This window comes from Anser anser, assembly GCF_964211835.1.
Source record: "Anser anser genome assembly, chromosome: 3".
NCBI lineage: Eukaryota > Metazoa > Chordata > Aves > Anseriformes > Anatidae > Anser > Anser anser.
This window is the reverse complement of record NC_139722.1, coordinates 42,125,959-42,147,354: the sequence shown is the minus strand read 5'-3', so window position 1 is coordinate 42,147,354 and position 21,396 is coordinate 42,125,959. Positions and strand designations below refer to the sequence as shown.

The following is a 21,396-nucleotide window of genomic DNA, read 5'->3' as shown; positions in this document are numbered from 1 at the left end:
CATTTGCAGATTCTGGTACCAGCTGCTCCTATCTACTCTTGCTGCAATTTGAAAATCAATCAGTTAAAATGTAATGAATTTAATAAATCTCATGCTTTCAGATTTATGTATTTATTATCTGGTAGTCATGATAGAACCTATGGCTAATATAGTTTTTTCAAAAGCTAAATAATAATAATAAATAAATCATAAGGATATCTTGTATTACAAGGCAAGTCTTTTCCATGGTTGTCACCTCTGGGAGAAGAAAAATTGTTGGTGAGTGTAGAGAGGCAAGGATAATCTCACAGCCTCACACACTTGCTAAATACAAATAGCAGTAATGGTCTTATCTTTGCAGAAAAGTTCTTATTAAACAGCCAGAGCTGGGTCAGTGAATGGCCTTTTTGTTTAATGCAATAATTGCATTACGTTTTCACAGAGATATGCCTTGTAGGGTTCATGCCATAAGTATAGGAAAATTTCTGGGAAGATATGATTTAGTGATTATTTTCTAATCTTAATATGCATCATAAATAAGGACAAGAATTGCTATCTAATGTTAGAGTAGAAATTTCTGATGAAGAGATATTAAGTGTTTCTTAAGATTTTAAATGAAATCATTGGCAGAGTGCAGGAATCCAAACATCTCCACTCCAAGTTTTATTCCTTAATCTTTGGATCATACTGATTACTTAATGTGATCTTTGTGGCTAATTTATAATGTAATTACCTTTTCTTTTGACATTATGCTGTTGAACTACACAGAAAAAAATGCATTCGTCTAAGCTGTTAGTTAAGGGGAAGTCAGTGTGGCTGATAAATGGTTCGTATTTTGAGTAAAAATGCCTGGAAATGCCATACATTTTCTTTCAGCAAAAATCCCTTCATCACTATTCTCATTTTCCTTTCTTAATTCTATTGTCTATCTTTTGTCTCACCTGTTCTAAATTATTCATCTATGCGATGCTTCAAATAATGGACAAAGAGCAACTTGGCGGCCAAGGCCAAGATCAGGAAGGAAAAAGTTATGTGCACAACCAAAGCAGCATTATCCCCCCATCACTGATGTCAGCAAATATTTGTTCTACTCATAGGGCATATTCTCCAAGGTAAACTTTCAGGGTTTGAACAATCTTCAGGAGTAGCCTGGCCACTTCAGTGCTGCAGCTGGCACACTGTGCAGAAAGAGGGAACTGTAGATCACCTGGGTATGTTCCACGTCTCTGCATGATTGGAAAAGCACAATTGTTGCAGTAACCCAGGACAGTAAGAAGGCAAAGGGAGTGAAACTGCATTCACTTCTTTAGGATGTGTTGCTTTAAATCTGCCTGCAGCAGAAATATGTCTATCAATTTGTTCTCCAGAAAGCAGCCTTATAAGAATACCTCTTTTGAGCCTGTATTTCATACTGCAGGGATTTGGATCTGGTAAAGAATAGAGTTCAGATTTTGAATGATACTGCTTCCTTCCCTTCTTTTCACTTCTGTCTCCTTCCCTTCACCACAGCACTTTCAGTGTCAGGCTTCCTAGGCAACAGTTCTCTCCCACTCAAATGTCTCTCCTACCTAAATGATTGTTTAGCAACTCCTCCTTGAACATTTGGGCGATTTTGGATATGTACACTTTGTCTTACCTTAGTAAGGAGAAATGAAAATACTTTGCTTGTTTAGCAAGAGAAAGGCAAATAGAAAATGCGCATAAGGCAACAATGCATGTGTGTCGTTCTAGAGCAATCTTCCCATCGGAAAAGCAGCAAGCCCCCTGATTTTTTGCATCTTATGCTGATCGCATGTTAACCACAATGTAGTTAGCAGAGTATTAAGCTTGGTGACCCAGAGATCTCTTTCAAATCACAGAACTGCAATGATTTGTCAGATAAGATATATTTATTAACTCCTGGAAATTCCTAAAACTGGGCATAATACCAAAGAGAGGAGGGACAGAAAAGATCTAGGAACTATGTCAGAAAACAGACACTTCTTCAGATCATCTTTGCTTGTTCCATGGAGAACTTCACAAATAAGAATCTGTAAGTCAAGCCGTGACTTTCAATGGAAGTGGCATTTCTTAAAATATTTATAGATTATAATCAGAAATGTCAACATTGACTGGATTTTAGAGGACATTTAAAAAAAAAAAAAAGAGTAAAATCTATGTATACTTCAGATGTTTGGTATTTCAAATGAAATAATTTGGGATGAAGGACTAACCAAAGATTGCAAAGCATGTTAGTGAATCTATGTGAACATGACAGAAAGAACGGCAAATTCATTCCTTCTGTCAAAAAAAAAAAAAAAAAGAGAGAGAGAGAAAAGCTTACACCACAGAAATTATATGGTCTCAATAGAAGCTTCTGAGGCTTCTTTTTGAACAACCCCCTGATCTGAAAGATGCTTTCTCAATAAACAAAAAAGATGGTGGAGAAACTCAAAGTCATGGATGTGTTAAACTCATGTATCAGCAGCAAGCAGGAGATAATGCAAGTTTGGTCATTTTGAAGCAGCAGGTATCTTGTTCAACATCATTTTGAGCAGGAATTTTAGCTTCTCAGGAGTTCCAGCCTCTAGAATAAATTTAACTTGGCTGTGCAACTTTTCATGTGCTTTTTGATCAGCCGTCGTACTTCTATAAGTTTTGTTCCATAAGTAACCATAATTGCAGCTATCTTCCTCCGTCTGTGTTAGTTTTCAGCTGAGTCTGCAAGCATTGCCACTGTTCTGGGTCTCCAGCTAAAACAGTCCTTCAAAACTGGCAGATAAGTTCCATTCCAGAGATGGAAAATATATGAAATATATATATATTTATATATATATTTATAGTATATATTTATATATATATATTTATAGTATATATATACAGTATATATATAAAGTATATGAAATGAATTTCTTCATTTTTTTTTCTTCCTTTATTCTTATAGGATAAAGATTTTCTTTCTTTATCCTCATAGGATAAGGGTATTCCTTATCCCATACTTCTTATCCTATATTCCTTATCTTATTTAGTTTTAGGACAGAGGGAGACTTTCTGACAGTTTGAGAAAAGAAAGACTAAAGAAAATCAAAATAAATCAGCAATAATAACAATCAATAAGCAAAGCCCTGGAATGGGAGTCAGACAAGTCTTTTTACCAGATAGTTTGCAACAGAATAAAGAATGGAAGCTGAGCAGAATGGAAGGTCTTTAGCTGGTATAGGAAACCAGAGTTTACCAGAGGAAATAGATTTGCAGAGAGAAGAAAGTACATGTGCATCAAGGGTCACTTTCACATAGATTTAAATTTCGGGATAACACCATAAATTTTCATGTGTTATTACAAAATATAAAATACAAGTTTAAGGAATACATCTTTTAAAGAATTCTCTTTCCTCTAGCCACAAATTAAAATAAACTCAGTATCTCAATATAAGGAGGATCTTAAATGCTGTCTTTTTTTCCTTTCCCAGCATCAGAGTAGTAATTTTTTTTTTTCTGTGCTCTCTACTTCTTTTCTTCATTTAAACTCTGTTTACTCCATAAGTAGTTTATATTGGCCATCACAGGAAAGTAACTTTATTCCCAACAATATCTTGAGCCCGTTATTCTCAGATATCACAGGACTCCAGACATAATGACTTTTTTTTTTTTTTTATATATACAACCATTCGTCCTTCCTGAGCAAATGTAACAATTGAAGGATGGGAACAACATGACTGCTTCTTCAAATGTTTGCATTATCTACAGCTTTTTGAACTAACAATGCAGAAATTTTGGACAGTTTTGGTACTTGAACCTATATTATGAGGTGGAAGTCTAAGTAGTCTTCTGTCTGTAAAAATGCATGGTGGAGAAAGGCAGGGAATATACGGTACGTACTACAGACAATTTCTGCAGTTCATGGAGTGCTGCAGAGAACTAATATGTGAGGGTTACTTCTCTCCAGTAAGCTGAACTTTGCCTATTTTAAATTTCCCTGGGGCTCTTTATTTGTCCCATTCACATTACTTGTAATGTATAAATGTATAATGCAGCTATGACCAGTCCCTGTTTCCTGAGGTGAATTTTTCAACAATAGTCAGGTTCAAGTTTGGTAAGCTCTTATTTCATTCCTGAAAACATTCTGGGAACATTGAGGAGGAGGGGTAAAGGACTCCTAATTAGCAGTGGATAACCAGATCTCTGTGTTTAGTTAGTTCAGCCAGTGACTCACGTCTGCTGTGTGCAAACAACTGAAGACTCATCTTGCAAGAGGAGATCTGGCGTTTTAGCAGTTAAGCTTTTTCCTGTGAGAAGCACAGAATAAAGGATTTTGACAACTGAATTCCTTCTTGAATATCTTCTGTTCCACTCAAGAAAAAGGATGAGAGAGTTTAAAGATTTTTCTGAATCTTTATATCAACTCAGTCAAGCAGTTCTCAGGAGTGGGATCCCTGTTATCTCTAGACAGGGTCTTCTTACATGCCATGTATACTGAATTAATGAAACTACAGTCTGCTACTTCAGGAATGTTCTTGTGGCTTTCCTTATTCCCCTCTGAGTCTGAATGTCAGTTATGACTTCTATTTTGTAAAGGTTACTCAGAATAAAAGCCCAGAAGAGCACAATCGTGGACAGGTAATTTGATGTTATAATTTTTTGTGGGGTTTGATATACTTAAAACTAACCAAGTACAATATTTTAACTGTTGAATTAAACTAGAAACGTTGCTGACAGTTACAGTTGTGGGGCCTTATTATGATATCTGGACTTTGTTGCATATCTTGCTGGGGATGCTGTGTCATGATGCTGGAATCAATTGTCTATACCATGGCACAGAGGTCAGCCCCTGTGGGGTTGATTTGACTTGGGACCAGAGTATGAAAAAACTCTTTATAAAATTTGTATTTATATATATATATATATATATGTAGCAGTTAGGAGACTAAACAAATGTACACACTAACTATTTCTGAGTATGGTATTCAGGACAGGATCCGAGTGGTGCACTAAAAACCAACAAACAGTTTTCACAGTAGATAATTATGTCTCCGGAATGGTGAATGTGGAAACTGATCTTTTTCTTGTCTCAACGTGAGGAACATCTTTAACGTTAAAACCCTCAAAATTACTAGTCATTCTCTGGGAGTTTGTCATGAGAACTTGGACAACACATTCCACCTCCTCATAAAGTCTATTTTCAGACCATATTTGAAGTATTGTGTTTGATGCTATTTCACATCTAAAAATCTGCATAGTCAAGAAAAAGGAAATGGAAAAGAGATTAATTTGATCACACATTTGTGGACTGCGAACCCAGGAATCCCAATGGTCTGCTTAAGGTGCAAGACTAACCCATAAGATTTTCACAGCAAGGATCTGTTTCTGTAATTAATAATCATGTAGGTGAGCATTTATCTGTCTGTATGCATTCCTCTGTAGTTACTGTGGCTGTTGTAAAAGAAATTTAGTATAACTTCAGATGAACTGTATCAAAATAAGTGTGATTTAAACCAAGAAAACAAGGTAACTCTCTATAAGACCAGGTTTGCTTTTTTTTTGTCTTCTTAGTATATTGAGTCATCTAATTGAGACATGGAAACATGTATAGATGAAGTTTTCAAAATAATTAAGAAGCTGACTGGAAGTAGGAACAGTCCACTAATTTGATATATCTGGTTAGAAACCTCTTGGACCTCATACAGACAGAAACTAAGATACTAAAATGGATACATATAGATATGTAAAATGAATATAAATATGAATATAGATGTTCTCAATGGTAAATATAAATGAATGAATCTGTGAATTCTTGATACTACATATGATTCTTTCAGAATTGTCTGCATCTGTCTATGAAATAGATCTTGCTGAAATAGGAGTGGTATGCCCAAGCTATATGGGAAATTACACAGAATGTCATTTCTTAGGCAGAATACATAAATTCAAAACTACTTTATGAAAAGCTAATACTATTCTAATTGTAGGATTTCTGGTTTGACCTAAATATTCCTTCCAAGAAATGTATGTAAAAATGATATTTGAAACTCAATTCTTCTTCCTTTCAAGGCTTGAAAGAGATTGCTAAGGAAGGACCAACTTCATGAAAATTCACCTTGAAGTTAATGTGGCAAGAGGTGTATTTGTTTCTAGATGTATTCCCACCGTACAGTTCCCTCTGCAGCATGTATGAAACTAATTAGACACAAAGCAAGCTACCAGAAATAGACTCTGAAAGGAAAAATGCACCAGAGTTCAGAAATGCCAGGCAGACCCCTGAATGTTTCCACTAAGTGCTCTGGCAACTTCAAAAGTAACTTCAGTGAGAATTTGGCTAAGCACTATCATCTAACATTTATTGCACACAGTTAAAGTAAAAATATATTTTAATCCTTTTTTTTTCCTTCCCAAAGCTTTGTGTTACAAAGGACAATATATTTGTTTTGTTTGTGTTCATTCTTTTTAAATGTTTAGTGAGAGTATGGGATTGTAGTGGAACACATTTAAAATAAGCAGTTGGCTATGTTTGGTTTATTTAGTTTGGCCTTGGTCCCACAAAATACCCCATTTAACAAGGTAGCTAGGCTAAAGTCAGCATATTCTTAAATCTCATTGACTTTAGTTGGCTGTTTGTTTAAAGGTAAGCACATGCTTTCAGTATTTACAGAGCTGAAGCTTGTCAAAGTATTCGTTGACAGATGAGCTGGTTAAAAATCAGTTTACCTCTCCTACCTAATTTTTTGCATCAGACTAAACAATTTCAGAATCAGAAAATGAAACTATTTGTTTAGAATGGGATAACTGCTAAATATATGATTTATTTCCTACCAGTGATATCTTTCGTGAAGAAAATGGAAACAAACGGAAAAAAAGGGGGGGGGGGGGCGGGGGCGGGGGGGAATGAAAAAAAGCAGAAAACCCTTTCTCTGGCTTTGTGACTCATTTCAGGTAAATGATTGATTCACAGTAGCACAGAATCAAATCTAGTATAACCCAGAGTTGTGTCAGGGTGAATTTAGCTACGGAGAATCATTCATTCCTGGAAGCCTGAGTAGCAAAGCACTGATTTAACCAACAATCTCTGTGATATTTTTTATTAAAATTAACATTTCAGCAAAGTAACAAGATAAAAGGGTGGTTTGGAATTTATTTTTTATTTGCTCATTTATTCTTTGCCCACAATAATCTGTGAGAGACAGTGAGTGTAAATCATCTTTCTCTTTGTGTATTCACTCTCACTTCGTTTGTTGAAATATGGAGCTAAAGCTGCTTTTTGGAGCAGCCCACATTTTAACATATTGAAGACTCTCAGAAATTAGAGCTTTTCAAAATGTAATCTCTTCCAGGAGGCAGGGAGGTAAAGAATCTTGCCAGACGTTCGTCTCGTTAAAGAATGACTGAATGATTTAAAAAGTAGCATGCAAACTGATTTCATTGTCGAGGTTGGAGCAGATCACATCCTGAATTTATTGCAGTTTGGGCTATATTAATCTGCTGACCAGCATTCCCCAGCTGTAAGCTTTGCTGCTTCCTCTTCTCGTAACTCCGTTTTCCAATCCCCCTTTCCTCTCCACCCTTCCTCTTTCTGCCCCCTCTCCACCCCCTTTTTTTTTCCTTCAGCTTCAAAAAAAGTGGAATCATTTTGATTTAGTTTGGAGATGTAATAGAAGTCATATTTTTCTTTCTAAAGCTTTCCGCTAATAAAGGGCAGTGCTTGGACAGGTCTTTCTTTGGTTTTATTCAAAGCTCTCACACTTGCCGGAGCAGGTGATGAAGAGTGTATGTGAGCTCCATACAGTGAGCCTCTGACAAATAGGTTGTAGTTCTTTAGTTTTCAGGAGCAGTAAAGGTTTGGAGTGGGTAGATACTGAGGTGAAGCTTTGAGTTATCATATGGCATATCACTCATTAGTGATTAAGCCTCAAAAGCTTCAAAACAGTGATCATTTCATGGAGTATAAAGAATATATTGTGTACTTGCACCCCTTCAACTTTCTTTGTGCCTTCAATCTTGTTTTCTCATCTCTCCTTTAAAACAATATCTTTAGAGAGCTTCTCTCTCCCTTATTTTCACTACCTATTTATGCTGTCTGAAATGAGATCCTACCCCCCCACCCCCAAGAAAAAATCGTCTTCCATTTTTGTAAGGAAAAATGCTGAAATTTAAGAGCAAAGAAAAGGTTTTCAACATTTCCATATGAATACAAAGGATATTCAACCTCTTCGAAAAAAATGTTCTCCTTCCCATATATCAAAGTGCATAAATTTGCTTTCCAGAATGCGTATCACTGATTGTAGATACCAGAAAATTAGTGAGATACCAGAAAGCTATATTATCTTTTTATAGCAGTAGAGTGTACAGTGTTTGTTTGAGTTGACTAGCATGCCATTTCATTTGCACTAGTAGTCTGGAAGTAGACATGCTATGTAAAACATATGATTTACACATTTAATGTTACTTCAGTTATATTAATTTTGATATCTTAGCACAGATTTCCTTCTCTTACTGTCTTGCTAGTATGGAAGCTCAGAGAAATGCTGAACATTTATCATATTTGAAGTGCCTAAATAAAGTGAGGAGACAATAATGTGTTTGTATGTGTATGCATTATATAAAAAAAAAAAAATTGTTTTTGTTTTCCCAATGGTATGCTGTACCCTAGATGTCATCCAGAGGTAAAGAGTACAAGAAAACATTTTAACTCCTCTAGGTTCCCGTGCAACAGCTGCTTTCTAGTCTAAGTGCATACCTAAAATCTTTCACCCTAGCCTCAAAGCCTGGAAGGAGAGAGGGAGATATTGATCCACAGAGAGGTGTCAGAGCCACAATAGTTCTTAGGTGTACTGCTGGAACACTTGAAGATTTTTCTTTGTTTAAAACTATGCCAGCATTTGAAATTTAGCTAATGTGAAGAGAATTCATAAGCTGCTAGCGTGCAGTACTTCCCTTGTTAAGGGTTAATCATTATGCGTCTTTACTTGCGTGGACTTTTGTTTGATCTAAAATATCTCTCCTTTCACCAGCCCTGCAGATTAGCAAGTAAAGCTCATTAGCTAACAACCACTATCATTTCTATTTTTGATTTACATTGTTTTTTGTCATTTTACATACACTTGTCAAGTATGACTTGATCCAGTTAATGACAATTGGAATTTATTTTGAATAGTTCTCTCAAAAATGTGGTAAGACTTCTTTTTCTATTCTTTCTGTACTAAGAAAAAAGGTGTTGTTTTTTTATTTTTATTTTTTATTTCTGTGCCCGATAGATGTATTTACAATTAATTAGACCATGGAGATGCATACTCTTCAAATGACAAAGGTTTAAATCACTTGTTGCTGCAAGATCAATGCCAAGCATCTCCCAGAAAATCTGTTTTTATGAAGCTAGAGCTGCCTTAAACATTTAATATCATGATAAGCCTACCCTAGATGTGTGTACAGATATAACCAGGATAAAGCAAGGTAATAGCAGTACTTACAGTTGCTTAAGCATTTACATTCCAGCTCTTAAATTTTTGGCTAAAATTTTTCAGACTGATGGGATGTCTGTCTTTTTGCATAGTAGTTTGTGAAAAAAGAAAAGTTGGACTTTCAAAATAAAATCATTAGTATTATGTGAATAGTGAAAGGGTAGATTTTTTTTTAATGACTTACATATGCATATTTGTTTAAACCATACTTGCAGCATGCATACAGCAATTGATATTTTAGCAAGGAAATGATTACTGATTATTATTTTATTTTTTAAATATTCTGATGAAATTCAGTTTTGATCTGGCATAATCACATATCTTTGGACAGTACAGATTATTCACACACCTTTTATCAAGGTATGTTATTCAACATCATGTAGATGTTTATGAACATAAGTGTTGAAGAATTATGGCAACCAAAATAACAGTAAATTTTAAATATTGCATGTATGTTACCATGTCCTTTATATTGTTTATACTGTTTAAACCCATTTCAGGAACAATCATTATTGTAATATCAAATTACTCATTCCATTGGTATTGGCGTTATCACAGAAACATAGAATGGCTTGGGTTGGAAAGGGCCTTAAAGTTCATCAAGTTCCAACCCCACTGCCATAGGGCAGCATGTCACCCACTAGATCAGGTTGGCCAAGACCCCATCCAACTTGGCTTTGAACATTTCAAGGGATGGGACATCTACAGCATCATGCATTACTGGTAATAAATATCACTGTCTGGATATACCACTGACATTGATTATTAATGGTAAAATAAGAAAGAATTCTGTTAGTTTATTATAAATGTTCAAAGAAATGAAATACAAATTCTAGTGGCATATGTGTTGTACACAGTTTTAGAAAGAATACTTTTATTGGAACTCACTTGATATAATCACTTATCCCACTTGCTGCTTGATTTTTGTATTTTTCCAGATATTTCTATGCCTTTCCTGCTTGTGAGCCATCTTCTCCTGGCTTATTTTTCAAGGAGTTTTTGCCTCAAAATCTGTGATAAGACCTGCTATACTGAACATTACTTGTGATTTCAGTAATCAGCTTTATGACTTTTCGTCAAGAATGAGTCTTGCTAACCAAGATGGAAATAGAGGCAGCCTATCTTGTTTCACACAGCAATTTCTGGTAAAGGAAGAGAATGGAAAGGAGTGAAGAATAAAGCAAGGGAAAGTATAATTCCCTTATTTTTTGCTATTATTAAATCCATGGAATCATGTTATGCACAGTAGATTATTCACCTTATTTTTGGAAGAATGCTTAAAATAATCTCTCATCTTCAGGGATATATAAAACATCACTATGAAACTATCTGAAAGACAGTGTCATTATCAGTATTTTACATGTTGGTATTTATCTTTTTTTTTTTTTTTTCAGGGTAGTGTTGAAAGGCTTCCATCAGACTTCTGTCTGACTATAGTAGTCATTAGATACACATACAAAAATGCATCCTCTAACCCAAAAAGCTTTTACCCTAAGTGACAATGGCATGTTTTGTCAAGGATAAGGTGAAATGCTAATGTTGTGTTTACCGCTTATTCTAACCTACTGCCTGGTGAAGCAGGAGAATGCCGTTAGTCTGAAGGACAGCTTTATGATTATAATTTCTGGAACTTCCTGAGTAATTAGGACATGTTCATTTATTATGGCAATTTACAACAGTTCTATCTGGGAAACAATATAGATTCTTCAAATTTCTTTCCACCATTTTAGATTAAAATCTTCATCTGCTGGTTTAACACACATTTCTCATGTCTTCTTTCCTAAAACTCTGCCATAGACAATTTTTAATATGTTTTTTTTTTTTTTCTTGTTAGGCATGGCAGGAAAAGCATTACACAGCTTTTTATATTTAGATTAAGAAAAGCAGTCAAAAGTTGTTTGGGTAACTGCACGTTTATTTGAGGTAGATTTGCTATATGTACTATGTGAAATTTTGGGGACTTGGAAAAGTTTAATCCAGAATATTTTTGTGATCTAAAGTAATTAAGATATCATTTAGCTGAAGACTGATGATGTACACATTTACCCAGACTTGAGGTTAAAACCTTACAGTAAAAAACAGAGAAATATATTTGTGCTTTCTAAACAAGTCAAGAAGTCATTATACTAGTCATTTTTGGTGACATTTTTGATTACACTAGTCTTTTTTTTTTTTTTAAGAAACATTTCTAACATTAGAAACCAATTTAATATTAAAATAATATAAATAATTGCCAGGGAAATATTCTTATGACAGTGAGAACTTTGCTGAAAACAAATATTTGTTGATTTTGATTGAATGGTATTCCTGCTTTTGCCTTTTGCAGGGAGCTAAAACCAAAACATTTAGCACATAAATCATGAGTAGAGATTTTTGTCAATGCATTTGTAGCTTGGTTATTCATTCCTGTATTTTACAGTTATATTATGCACTATCTGTAGTGTTTTATGTATTCTATGTTATATTAAATATAATACATCTGGGTAAGCTGGGTTACATACACTTTCTAAATAAGGACTGTGGTGGTTTTACTCAGGTGGGCAGCCGAGTTCCACCACGGCCTCTCTCTCACTCCCCCTCCTCAAAGAGGAAGGGGGAGAAAATACGACACAAAGAGCTCAAGGTTTGAGATAAGGTTTATTTAATTAAAGGGAAAAGGGAGAGGGAAAAAACAAAACAAACAAACAAAAAAAAGGCCACACAGAAGCACAGAGAGAGAAAAGCAGTTACTCTCTACTTCCCATCAATGAGGAATGTTCAGCCACGTCCTGGGAAGCAGGGCCTCAATACACGTAGCGGTTGTTCCGGAGGACAGCTGCTTCCACAACGGGAGCCCCCCTTCTCCTTCCCCTTTCCCACATTTTATTGCTGAGTGTGACATCATATGGCATGGAATATCCCTTTGGTCAGTTTAGGTCAGCTGCCCTGGTGATGTCCCTTCCCCATCACTTGCCCACCCCCAGCCTGCTGGGGGCTTGGAGGGAGTCCTGATGCGGTGCCAGTACTGTGCAGCAATAGACACAACACTGGTGTGATACCAGTGCTGTTCTAGCTGCAAGTGCAGAAAACAGCACTGTATGGGCTGCTGCAGGGAAAGTTAGCCATCCCAACCAGACCCAGCACAAGGAAAATGGAAAAGGATTAAAACTGAGGGAACTGGGATTGTTCTTCTTATAAGTTACTAGCGATAGGACAAGAGGGAATGGCCTCAAGTTGCATCAGGGGAGGTTTAGGTTGGAAATTAGGAGAAATTTCTTCTCAGAAAGAGTGGTTAGGCATTGGAATGGGTTGCCCAGGGAGGTGGTGGAGTCACCATCCCTGGGGATGTTTAAGAAAAGTTTGGACGTGATGCTTAGGGACATGGTTTAGTGGGTGATATTGGTGGTAAGGGGATGGTTGGACCAGACGATCTTGAAGGTCTTTTCCAGCCTTGATGATTCTATGATTCTATGTTTTCTGATCTGGAGTTACTGCTAGCACTCTGGCACCCTGCAGCTGCTGATGATTATGGTACTTCAGTTTCTCATCTCCATTTTAGATAGAAATATTCATCATCTAACAAAATTGTATTTCTGTTAGTACTGAGTTTTCTTGCTACGTGCACTTTTTTAACCAACATGCTTCAAAAGTAGTGTTTCACAGAACACTGTAATAAATGTCAATAAACAATGCATAATTTAAATGGAATTTTCACTGAGCAAATGTAAATCATTAAATGAAAAAAACAGTTTAAAATACATTAATACTTGCTATGGTAGAACCTGGTTAATGTAAAAACTGTACTTGGTAGGCTTGCCTTCTGGTGAGCATATTACTTTTTGTTGTTGTTACAGAAACATAATATAGTGAGTTATTTTATTATCAGCACTACTTTGGTAGATTTTGTATGTTTGTTGGTTTAGTGATTTTGATTTTTGTTGGGTTTGGGAATGATAATTATTCCAGCAAAGTTAGTTCAAATTTTTCCATAAATAAAAGAATGCAGAAATTGAAAGCTATGGTGTTTTCCCAAGAACATTTAAATGTGTAATCAGAGATCTGTATCTAGCTCAAGAAATAATAGTATCCTCTCAAGGCACAAAGATTCATTAATTGCCAAAAATCAATATCCTGGCAAAATAAACATCCAGCAGCATTTATAAATAAGCTGTCATCGCCTCAATAAAGATGAGATAATTCCAGGGTCATCAATTTAGCACTTGTTTGTTTGTTTTTTGTCATTAATACACAAGTCATTTTTAATATTGATTTTTTTGCCCTGGTGAGCCATTAAAACAAAGCAGGTGTATTAGCTTCTATTCATGGCTAATGTTCCAGTGAATCAGGCCAGAAAATAAATAAACCAACCAAACAAAAACATTGTCAGGTGATATATCTTGAAAGAAAGCCCATAGTCTAACTTTCATTGTGCAGAGTTTCAGTTAAAAAAACATATCCTTATGGGTATATATGTGAGGTTTTGTTTACCTCAGTGCTTTGAAAGAATGCAAACAGAAAAATAAACCTAGAAAAATAAAAAGGTGGGAATATCGTGCCAGTAAATAAATGAATAAGCCTTAAGAGAGAAATAATTTTACAGAGTACATTAAATAAACCATTGTTAGGGCTGGCAATTTCAAAACAACTAACTTAAAAAACAAATCATTTAGGATTATGAAAAAAAAAAAGTGGAAAAAAAAGGCATTTATGTATTATTTAGAAGAAAACTACATTTAAATACTATGTCAAAGGAGTCAGGTATTCAATATGGACAGAAGTGCATATCATTAATATACCTATTATATTCTAGACGTGTAATTCCCCCCCCCCCCCTTTTTTTCTTTTCTTCAGATCTGTGATTTAACCTGAAGCTGGATGATTCCAGTGTTTAAAAGACATAAAGACATCATTTGGTTTCCCAGCCCTTGGCAGCATTCTGCTCTGGGGCCCCAGTCTAGTGGTGCACACCACCTCCCTTCCATTCCTTTTTGGGGATACAAGCAGTAGTGTAGATCACATTACTGGCGGGATTTAGGTCATGGTGCTGAAACTGTACTGTGTTTTGTTTATTATTTCAAAATTAATTTACCATTTAATGTTAAAGGTATGAAAGTAAACCATGGGATAACAAAAAGAGCCTAATTTCTGTTCAGTTGTAGCAATCTCTTTATCAAAATATTCAGCACCAGTATATCCCTGTTTTACTTACATTCCTTTTCATCCTCTTCTTCAGCTGCTATGGCCAAAGATCACAGAGAAAAGTCTTCTTTATGGAGTAAAAGTTTAAATTATTCAAGTTCACTTAAGTTACAGTTAAGTAAAAGTTTTCTGTAGTAATAGCAGAGGAGACCTGGAAGTGTAATTTCCTAAGGCCACTCTAAACCATGTGTAACTTTGGGTCACCTCTCATACCCATTCTTCAAGTGGCTTTATATAGCTTTCCTTGTAATACCACTAATTTTGCTGTATCATGTTTATCTTTTTCTTTCTTTTTGGTTCTTCTCTAGTAAAGACACAAAATGTTTGTCCATTTTTTATATTTCAAATTCTGTGGAATTTAATGTTTCATTAAACTCTACCTTTTTGTTATTCAATGTCCAAAACTTTTTTTAAATCTTTAAGTTCATTATGATCTAGATGCATGAAATGTAACATGAATGATAGTTGAGTCAATGCTAGAAACACTTTTTACTTTTCAATACAGAAAAAACAAGGGAAGGAGGAATGAAGACAGAAAGTCTATAGAGAAGAAAATCAGATCAGACTTATCAGGCATTCAATTCACAGCAAAGAAATAATAAGATAACAGGTATATAGGAGGAAGGCTGACCTTTCTTCCTCCTGTCTGCTTTATCTTGCAAATTGATTGCAAATTGAGGTGATTGTGCATATCACAGAATCACAGAATGTTAGGGATTAGAAGGGACCTTGAAAGATCATCTAGTCCAATCCCCCCTGCCGGAGCAGGAACACCTAGATCAGGTCACACAGGAACGCGTCCAGGTGGATTTTGAACGTCTCCAGAAAAGGAGATTATACAACCTCCCTGGGCAGCCTGCTCCAGTCTTCTGTCACCCTCACCGTGAAAAAGTTTCTTCTCAACCTCCAACCTCCATTCAGTGACTCTGTCCAAGAAAAGCTGGTACAGACCAGTGGATATTTCTGAACCACAAATTCATAAATTTGGTTCTCAAGTGAAATGATTCTCTTCCAAATTCATAGCTTCTGGAAAAGGGATCTTGCTGTGGAGACAAAAGAAAGAACAAATTTACTTTCAGGCCTGTAATGAATAGTGCAAAGGGTGCTGATTAAGCAAAAATAATAATTCCTGCAAACGTGCTGTTACCTGGATAACCAGTGACAATCTGACAAACTGTATTTGGAGCAAATGCTAGGTGGGTGATCCACCTTTCACTCTGCTGATTAATAGCCTAATTAAGAGCGTAGTGTGTTCCATTTATTTTAACATGAGTGTTGCTGTGCCATGTTATAAAGTGCCAGTGATTAGACTATTCATTCTTGCTTAAAAACAATACTACAAGTACTACAAAACAAAACAAACAATCAAACAAAAACCACAAAGAAATGCACTGTCTTTGTAGCTGTTTTATTTTTTATTTATATTTTCAGTCTATGGGCTTTTTTCTTTTAAGTGTACAGATAACAATTAGTCACCCATTAATGTGTTGAATGCTTTAGGTACCTAAATGATTCGCTGAAAGGAACTAAAGAACACCTATGATCTCTTAATAATAACCATCAAACTGTCAGAAGCAAAAATAACAAGCAAAAATATTTGCAACAAAAGAAAGGAGAAGGCAGACAATGCAAAAGGAAGCAAAATATATTTATAAAGCAGTTTGTAAAAGCAGTTAATGCTAAACATGTAATGTTTATGTCAATAGAATGAGTCAAATATGCTTCAAGTGAAATACTGTATTTTGAACTGCCTAATGTCACCAGCGCCTGCAGGGACAGTTTGCTAACTCCCCATGAACATCAGCTAGCTCTTCAAAGTAATTTCCATTATGCAACAACGGAGCTTTAAAGACATCCTTCCTTATTGATCTTGTTTTTGCATGATTCAACTTGCTAAGAACAAGATAAAGTTTCTCTGATAAACATTGATATTCCATCGGTAAGGAGAATTTCTTCAGTCTAGCATACATATTGTCATTGTTTGTATCTATGCGGACAGCTTAATCAGCTCTGGAATTGAGAAATCATTAAAATTTTTTGTAGTAGTTGTTTTTTCTTCTAACAGTTAAGCTCCTTAAAACTCTAGACAACTGCTTACATTCCTAACTTCTTGTAGTACGAAGCCTCTACTCAAGACCAGTCATGGCACTTCATGTGCTGTTCTACAGTCAGGAACTGGGCAGGATTATTTTCTAGACTGTGCATTCTTCATGTTATAGCCGACAAGGCAGATGCCAGTATCTGAGTTCTCAGAAGCACTGGTTGCAAAAACCCACATTCCACCCTCCCTTCCTTTTTTTCCTTCTCTTTCCTTTTCTGTCATCCTTCTTGTTCCGTGAAAACTAAAGTAAAGGAGCAAATAGGATAATTTCACACTAATTGAATCCATATTGTGCAAAATGCTGCAGACTTGGATTTTCTCTCTCTCTCTCTCTCTCTCTTTCTTTCTTTCTTTCTTTCTTTTTCTTTCTCTCTCTCTCTTTCTCTCTTTCTTTCCCGTTTCTCTCTTTCTTTTGTGCTTTCTTTCTCTCTTTCTTTCTCTCTCTCTCTCGTTCTTTCTCTTTCTCTCTTTCTCTCTTTCTCTTTCTCTCTTGTTCTTTCTCTCTTTCTCTCTTTCTCTCTTTCTCTCTTTCTCTCTTTCTCTTTCTCTCTTTCTCTCTTTCTCTCTTTCTCTCTCTCTTTCTCTCTCTCTTTCTCTCTCTCTCTTTCTTTCTCTTTCTTTCTTTTTCTTTCTTTCTTTCTTTCTTTCTTTCTTTCTTTCTTTCTTTCTTTCTTTCTTTCTTTCTTTCTTTCTTTCTTTCTCTCTTTTTCCTTCCTTCCTTCCGTCCTTCCGTCCTTCCTTCCTTCCTTCCTTCCTTCCGAGATTTAGCTTGTTATTAAATACATATATTAACATATTCTAAGTATTTTAAAATACCACATCAATGATCTCTTTTATTTTTACTTTCTTTAAATTCTTTTGCCAGCAGCTAACAACAGGGCTAGAAAAAAAGGAGGAGAAGTATGTACTTAACACTGGAATATGTTATCTGGCTAGACTAGCTGTGCAAGAAAACACTTCTATCCCATTTAATCTGTACATGCAGTGCATGTATGAATCTCTGACTGGTTCTTGTAGGATACAAATGTTGTTAAAAAGGGGACACGATTCTTCATATTACATGATTTTTGGTGTGTGTTTCATAAACCTTTAACGTAGTTTGGATTACAGAAATTCCAAGATTGAAAAAAGAAAAACTTATCAAGTTCCAATTTAAAATAAGGCATGGCCGTATAATTGTCAGCTTTATATTATGACTAATTCAACCACTGTTGGTCAATCAGAACATACATGTGTATATACATATATATTTATTATTATACCTGAGTGTGTGTGCAGCGCAGCTTTGATTAGTAAGTAACCTGGGTAATAAATAGATTGATCAAGAGAGCAGTTTCTAAGAGTTTTAGCATAGCTATTTTCTAAGGCAGGGTTTTTATATACACAGTTAAGAGAAAGTAATGAACATTATATTATATATGAACATACATATATATGCATGTATTTATATATTATGTATTATCATGCAAAATTCCCGTACTAATATTTTTTCATTTCATACTGTAAGCAATGCTGAGACCATATACATTAAGGAAATAAGCTATAGATGTTCCTGATACTGATGTATATTTATTTTAAGGCATGTATTATAATGTATATATAATGTATTATATATTACACTCGTGAGAATAAATAATTACACCGGAACATGTTCAAATGAATAAGGCAATAGACTAATCTTAGGAGGATATAGGCCTATTTCTGATGCTGTCTACATACCGTGTAACCTTTAGATTCTGTTTTGCATGTTCTGGTATTAACACAGTGTCTAAATGGTCTCTAGCTAGTTTAAATAGAAACTATAGTTTAGGATATTCTCATTAATGTAAATAGAGTTGCTCTACTGGTGATGTGCCTTAGAATCACTAAATTTTAGTCTTTTGATGTTGGTGGTGAATACAACTTTTGCACTGTAGTTATCAGTAGGTAGCAATAATTTTCTACTGCAGAGTTGGAGCCTCTTTCATAGAAAAACAGTAATTGAAAAATGATCTACGCACTCTGTATAGGAAAATAGTAATTTTCTTTAAAACACAATATAGTGCTTTGGGTATGACTCAAGTTTCATTTCTCTTGTGTCATTCCATTTTACTTTCTTTTAGTTGTATCCTTTACAACCTTGAAAGACTCATAAGATTTGTAAACACTATTTTTCCATACTTTTATTTAACAGGACAGCACATACTATATAAAGTGTGAGAGACAGACCAACCCTGCTCTCTTTCAATATCTTCACTGTGAGTGACGGAATGGCATGTCAGTTCTGAGTCAGTTCTGTTATTTGGGATAAATAGAACCATAATAAACTGTTCAAGGATGTTTATACACTTTTGCTTATTTGGCCAATATACTGAGTAATTCTGTAATTTAACAGAATCAACTTTTTCTCTTTTTTTTTTTTTTTTTTTTTTTATTAACTTTAACCTGTCTAAAATTGTACATGGCCTTCTGTTACTGCAAAGATCTCCATTTTCAACTTTTTCACCCTGGATATTGATTAAAGTTCCAGTGATTCACTGCAATCGCTTCTTACTCACACCATTAAAAACTGAAATAGAATCAAACCCTCAGTTAGCTAGCTGGCGTATCCCCATATCTCCTCCTTCCAATGTTGTTTCATGCTTTAATCTTTTCAGCTTTAAATTCATTGCCTACAATTGTGAAGTTGCAGTTAAGTGAGTAGCTATGGTATTTAGCCAGCGGCTTGCTGAACTACCTTTAAGCTCACTGAGAGTTAAATTTACACTGTTGCTTGTAGAAAGATGGATCTTGCTAGATTTGCATGAGAGGTAAGTCAGAGTAGACTGTGGACTAATTTCCTTAAGACGATTTAAGGATCAATGAATCCTCTTTAAGTTTGCAAGGAAAATATAAGGAAAAATTTTAGATGGTGTGTGAAAAAGAGAGGGTCCACCTCTCATAAAAAAAATATTTATGTGTTAGGTGTCATGTTTACTTGGTGTGCCAGTTTCTCCTAAAATCAGTGCCTACATTCACTGTGTATACAGTGGAGAAAGTTGTTCCCAGGTGTTAAAATGAAGATGTCAAATTTGTGGGTCTAAGTTTAAACAGTCAGGATCTATTCTGGATCTCTCCAACACGCTTACCACTCTATCACAGGGAGTGAAGCTATTTAGAGAATTTAAGCACTTAATCTAGGAGAGCTGTAGCTGCCTAAAGGGTAGGTGCACCAAGTTGCCTAAGTTAAATTGCCTGGATCCCATCCAGAATTATTTCCGAAATAAAAAAGTAAAAAACCTATCTGTGTAATTGGCACAGAAATGCCAAAATCTTTTTGTTAAAAAAAAATAAAAAAATAAAATGTAACCAATTAATTATGTAGCAATGCTAGATGATCAGTTGTGATAATTACATTTTTAATTACTTTACCCTTAGGACCTGATTCTGATCTTATTTCCATTGGTATAAAACAAGGATAACTTAGCTAAAATCAATGTAGCTAAACTAAAATATAATTGATGAGAGGTCAGAATTGAGCCCTAAATGCTGAACTAAAAGTAGAACTAATCAGAAAACTAAATGGGTTTATAATTTGCGCAATTGATATTTTCTTAATCTAACTTTCGAAGAAGTAACCTTTGGATAAAGAACATGGGTTCCCCTTAAAGCCTTCTAACATTCAGAGAACTGAAGCCACTAGAAAGTCTGTAAAAAGATGATGATTCTGTACAGCTTTTGAAACCACATAGTGAATTCTTTCATTTTAATGATTGATGTATTTCCAATTTAATATATTCCTGCATCAGACAAGTCTTTGTCTCTGTGCAAGGCTTTCAAGTGAGCAGAAGCTAGAGACATGTTGAACCATAGCATATTCTCAAATAACAAAACAAAATGAAACAACAACAAAAAAATCACAAGTGTTTGTGCTGTTTGTCCTGTGTGGAGCCAGGAGTAGGACCCGGTGATCCTCATGGGTCCCACCCAATGCAGGATATGTGATCCCTTCAGTGCTGTGATTCTGTGATTCTTTTTTGTTTGTTTGGTTGGTTGGTTGGTTTGTTTTGTTTAAAAAAAAAAAAAGAAAGAAGGGGATTTAGGAACCAACATCTACCCAAAATAAAGAAAATTTAAGGTCTTCTGTAAATAATATTTTGAATGTACTTTTTGTGCAGTAGATAGTAGGGATACAATTGTTTTAGAATCATGACAATTTATCACGTAAATACAGTTACAGAAGTCCTATAAGTGCTTTGTTCCTGTTACATTTTTTAATATTATTTCTTGGGAAAAAAAAAAAGAGAGAGAGAGAGAGAGACCAAATTTAAAGGAACCAAAGTTTTGTGCATTTTATTTTTAATGCGTGCATTTAAATGTGTGCATTATCTCTATAGTAATTCTACTGTTTAATAGGTGGGTGTTAATTTATATTGTATATTCAGATCAATCAACTAGCTTCACTTTACAAAATATTTTTCCTATGAGATAATGGGTTTTCCTTCTGCTTTTGCATGATGCTATTTTCAACATTGTTTCAAATGTTCATTTTTTCCTCAGTTGTTGAAATGTGTGACATTTTTTATACTTGGAGGGAAATGTTGAATATTGTGTTTATATCAGTGGCAGTTCTCCACAGTAGTGACCCCACTCTCATCAGTGAGACTGCGTCTTTGACAAGCCCTGACCAAGGGAGTCATGGGCTGTTTGCTGTGTCTAACCTTCCTCTCATAGACATGAGTTTCACTCCCA

General features: G+C 35.1%; 1 protein-coding gene across 10 annotated transcripts in view; it reads left to right on the top strand.

Annotated features, from left to right (window-relative positions):
• Window positions 1-21,396, top strand: part of EPHA7 (EPH receptor A7) — a 166,507-nt gene that overhangs the window by 90,680 nt on the left and 54,431 nt on the right. Inside the window, exon 6 of one of the 10 annotated variants that reach the window (XM_083828312.1) lies at window positions 10-6,782. The exons of the other annotated variants lie outside the window; for them this stretch is intronic. Within the exon in view, the coding sequence (XP_083684438.1) occupies window positions 10-74 (65 nt within the window). The 3' untranslated portion in view covers window positions 75-6,782. Of the gene's footprint in view, window positions 1-9; window positions 6,783-21,396 lie in introns of those variants that run through there. 10 annotated transcript variants of the gene reach the window in all.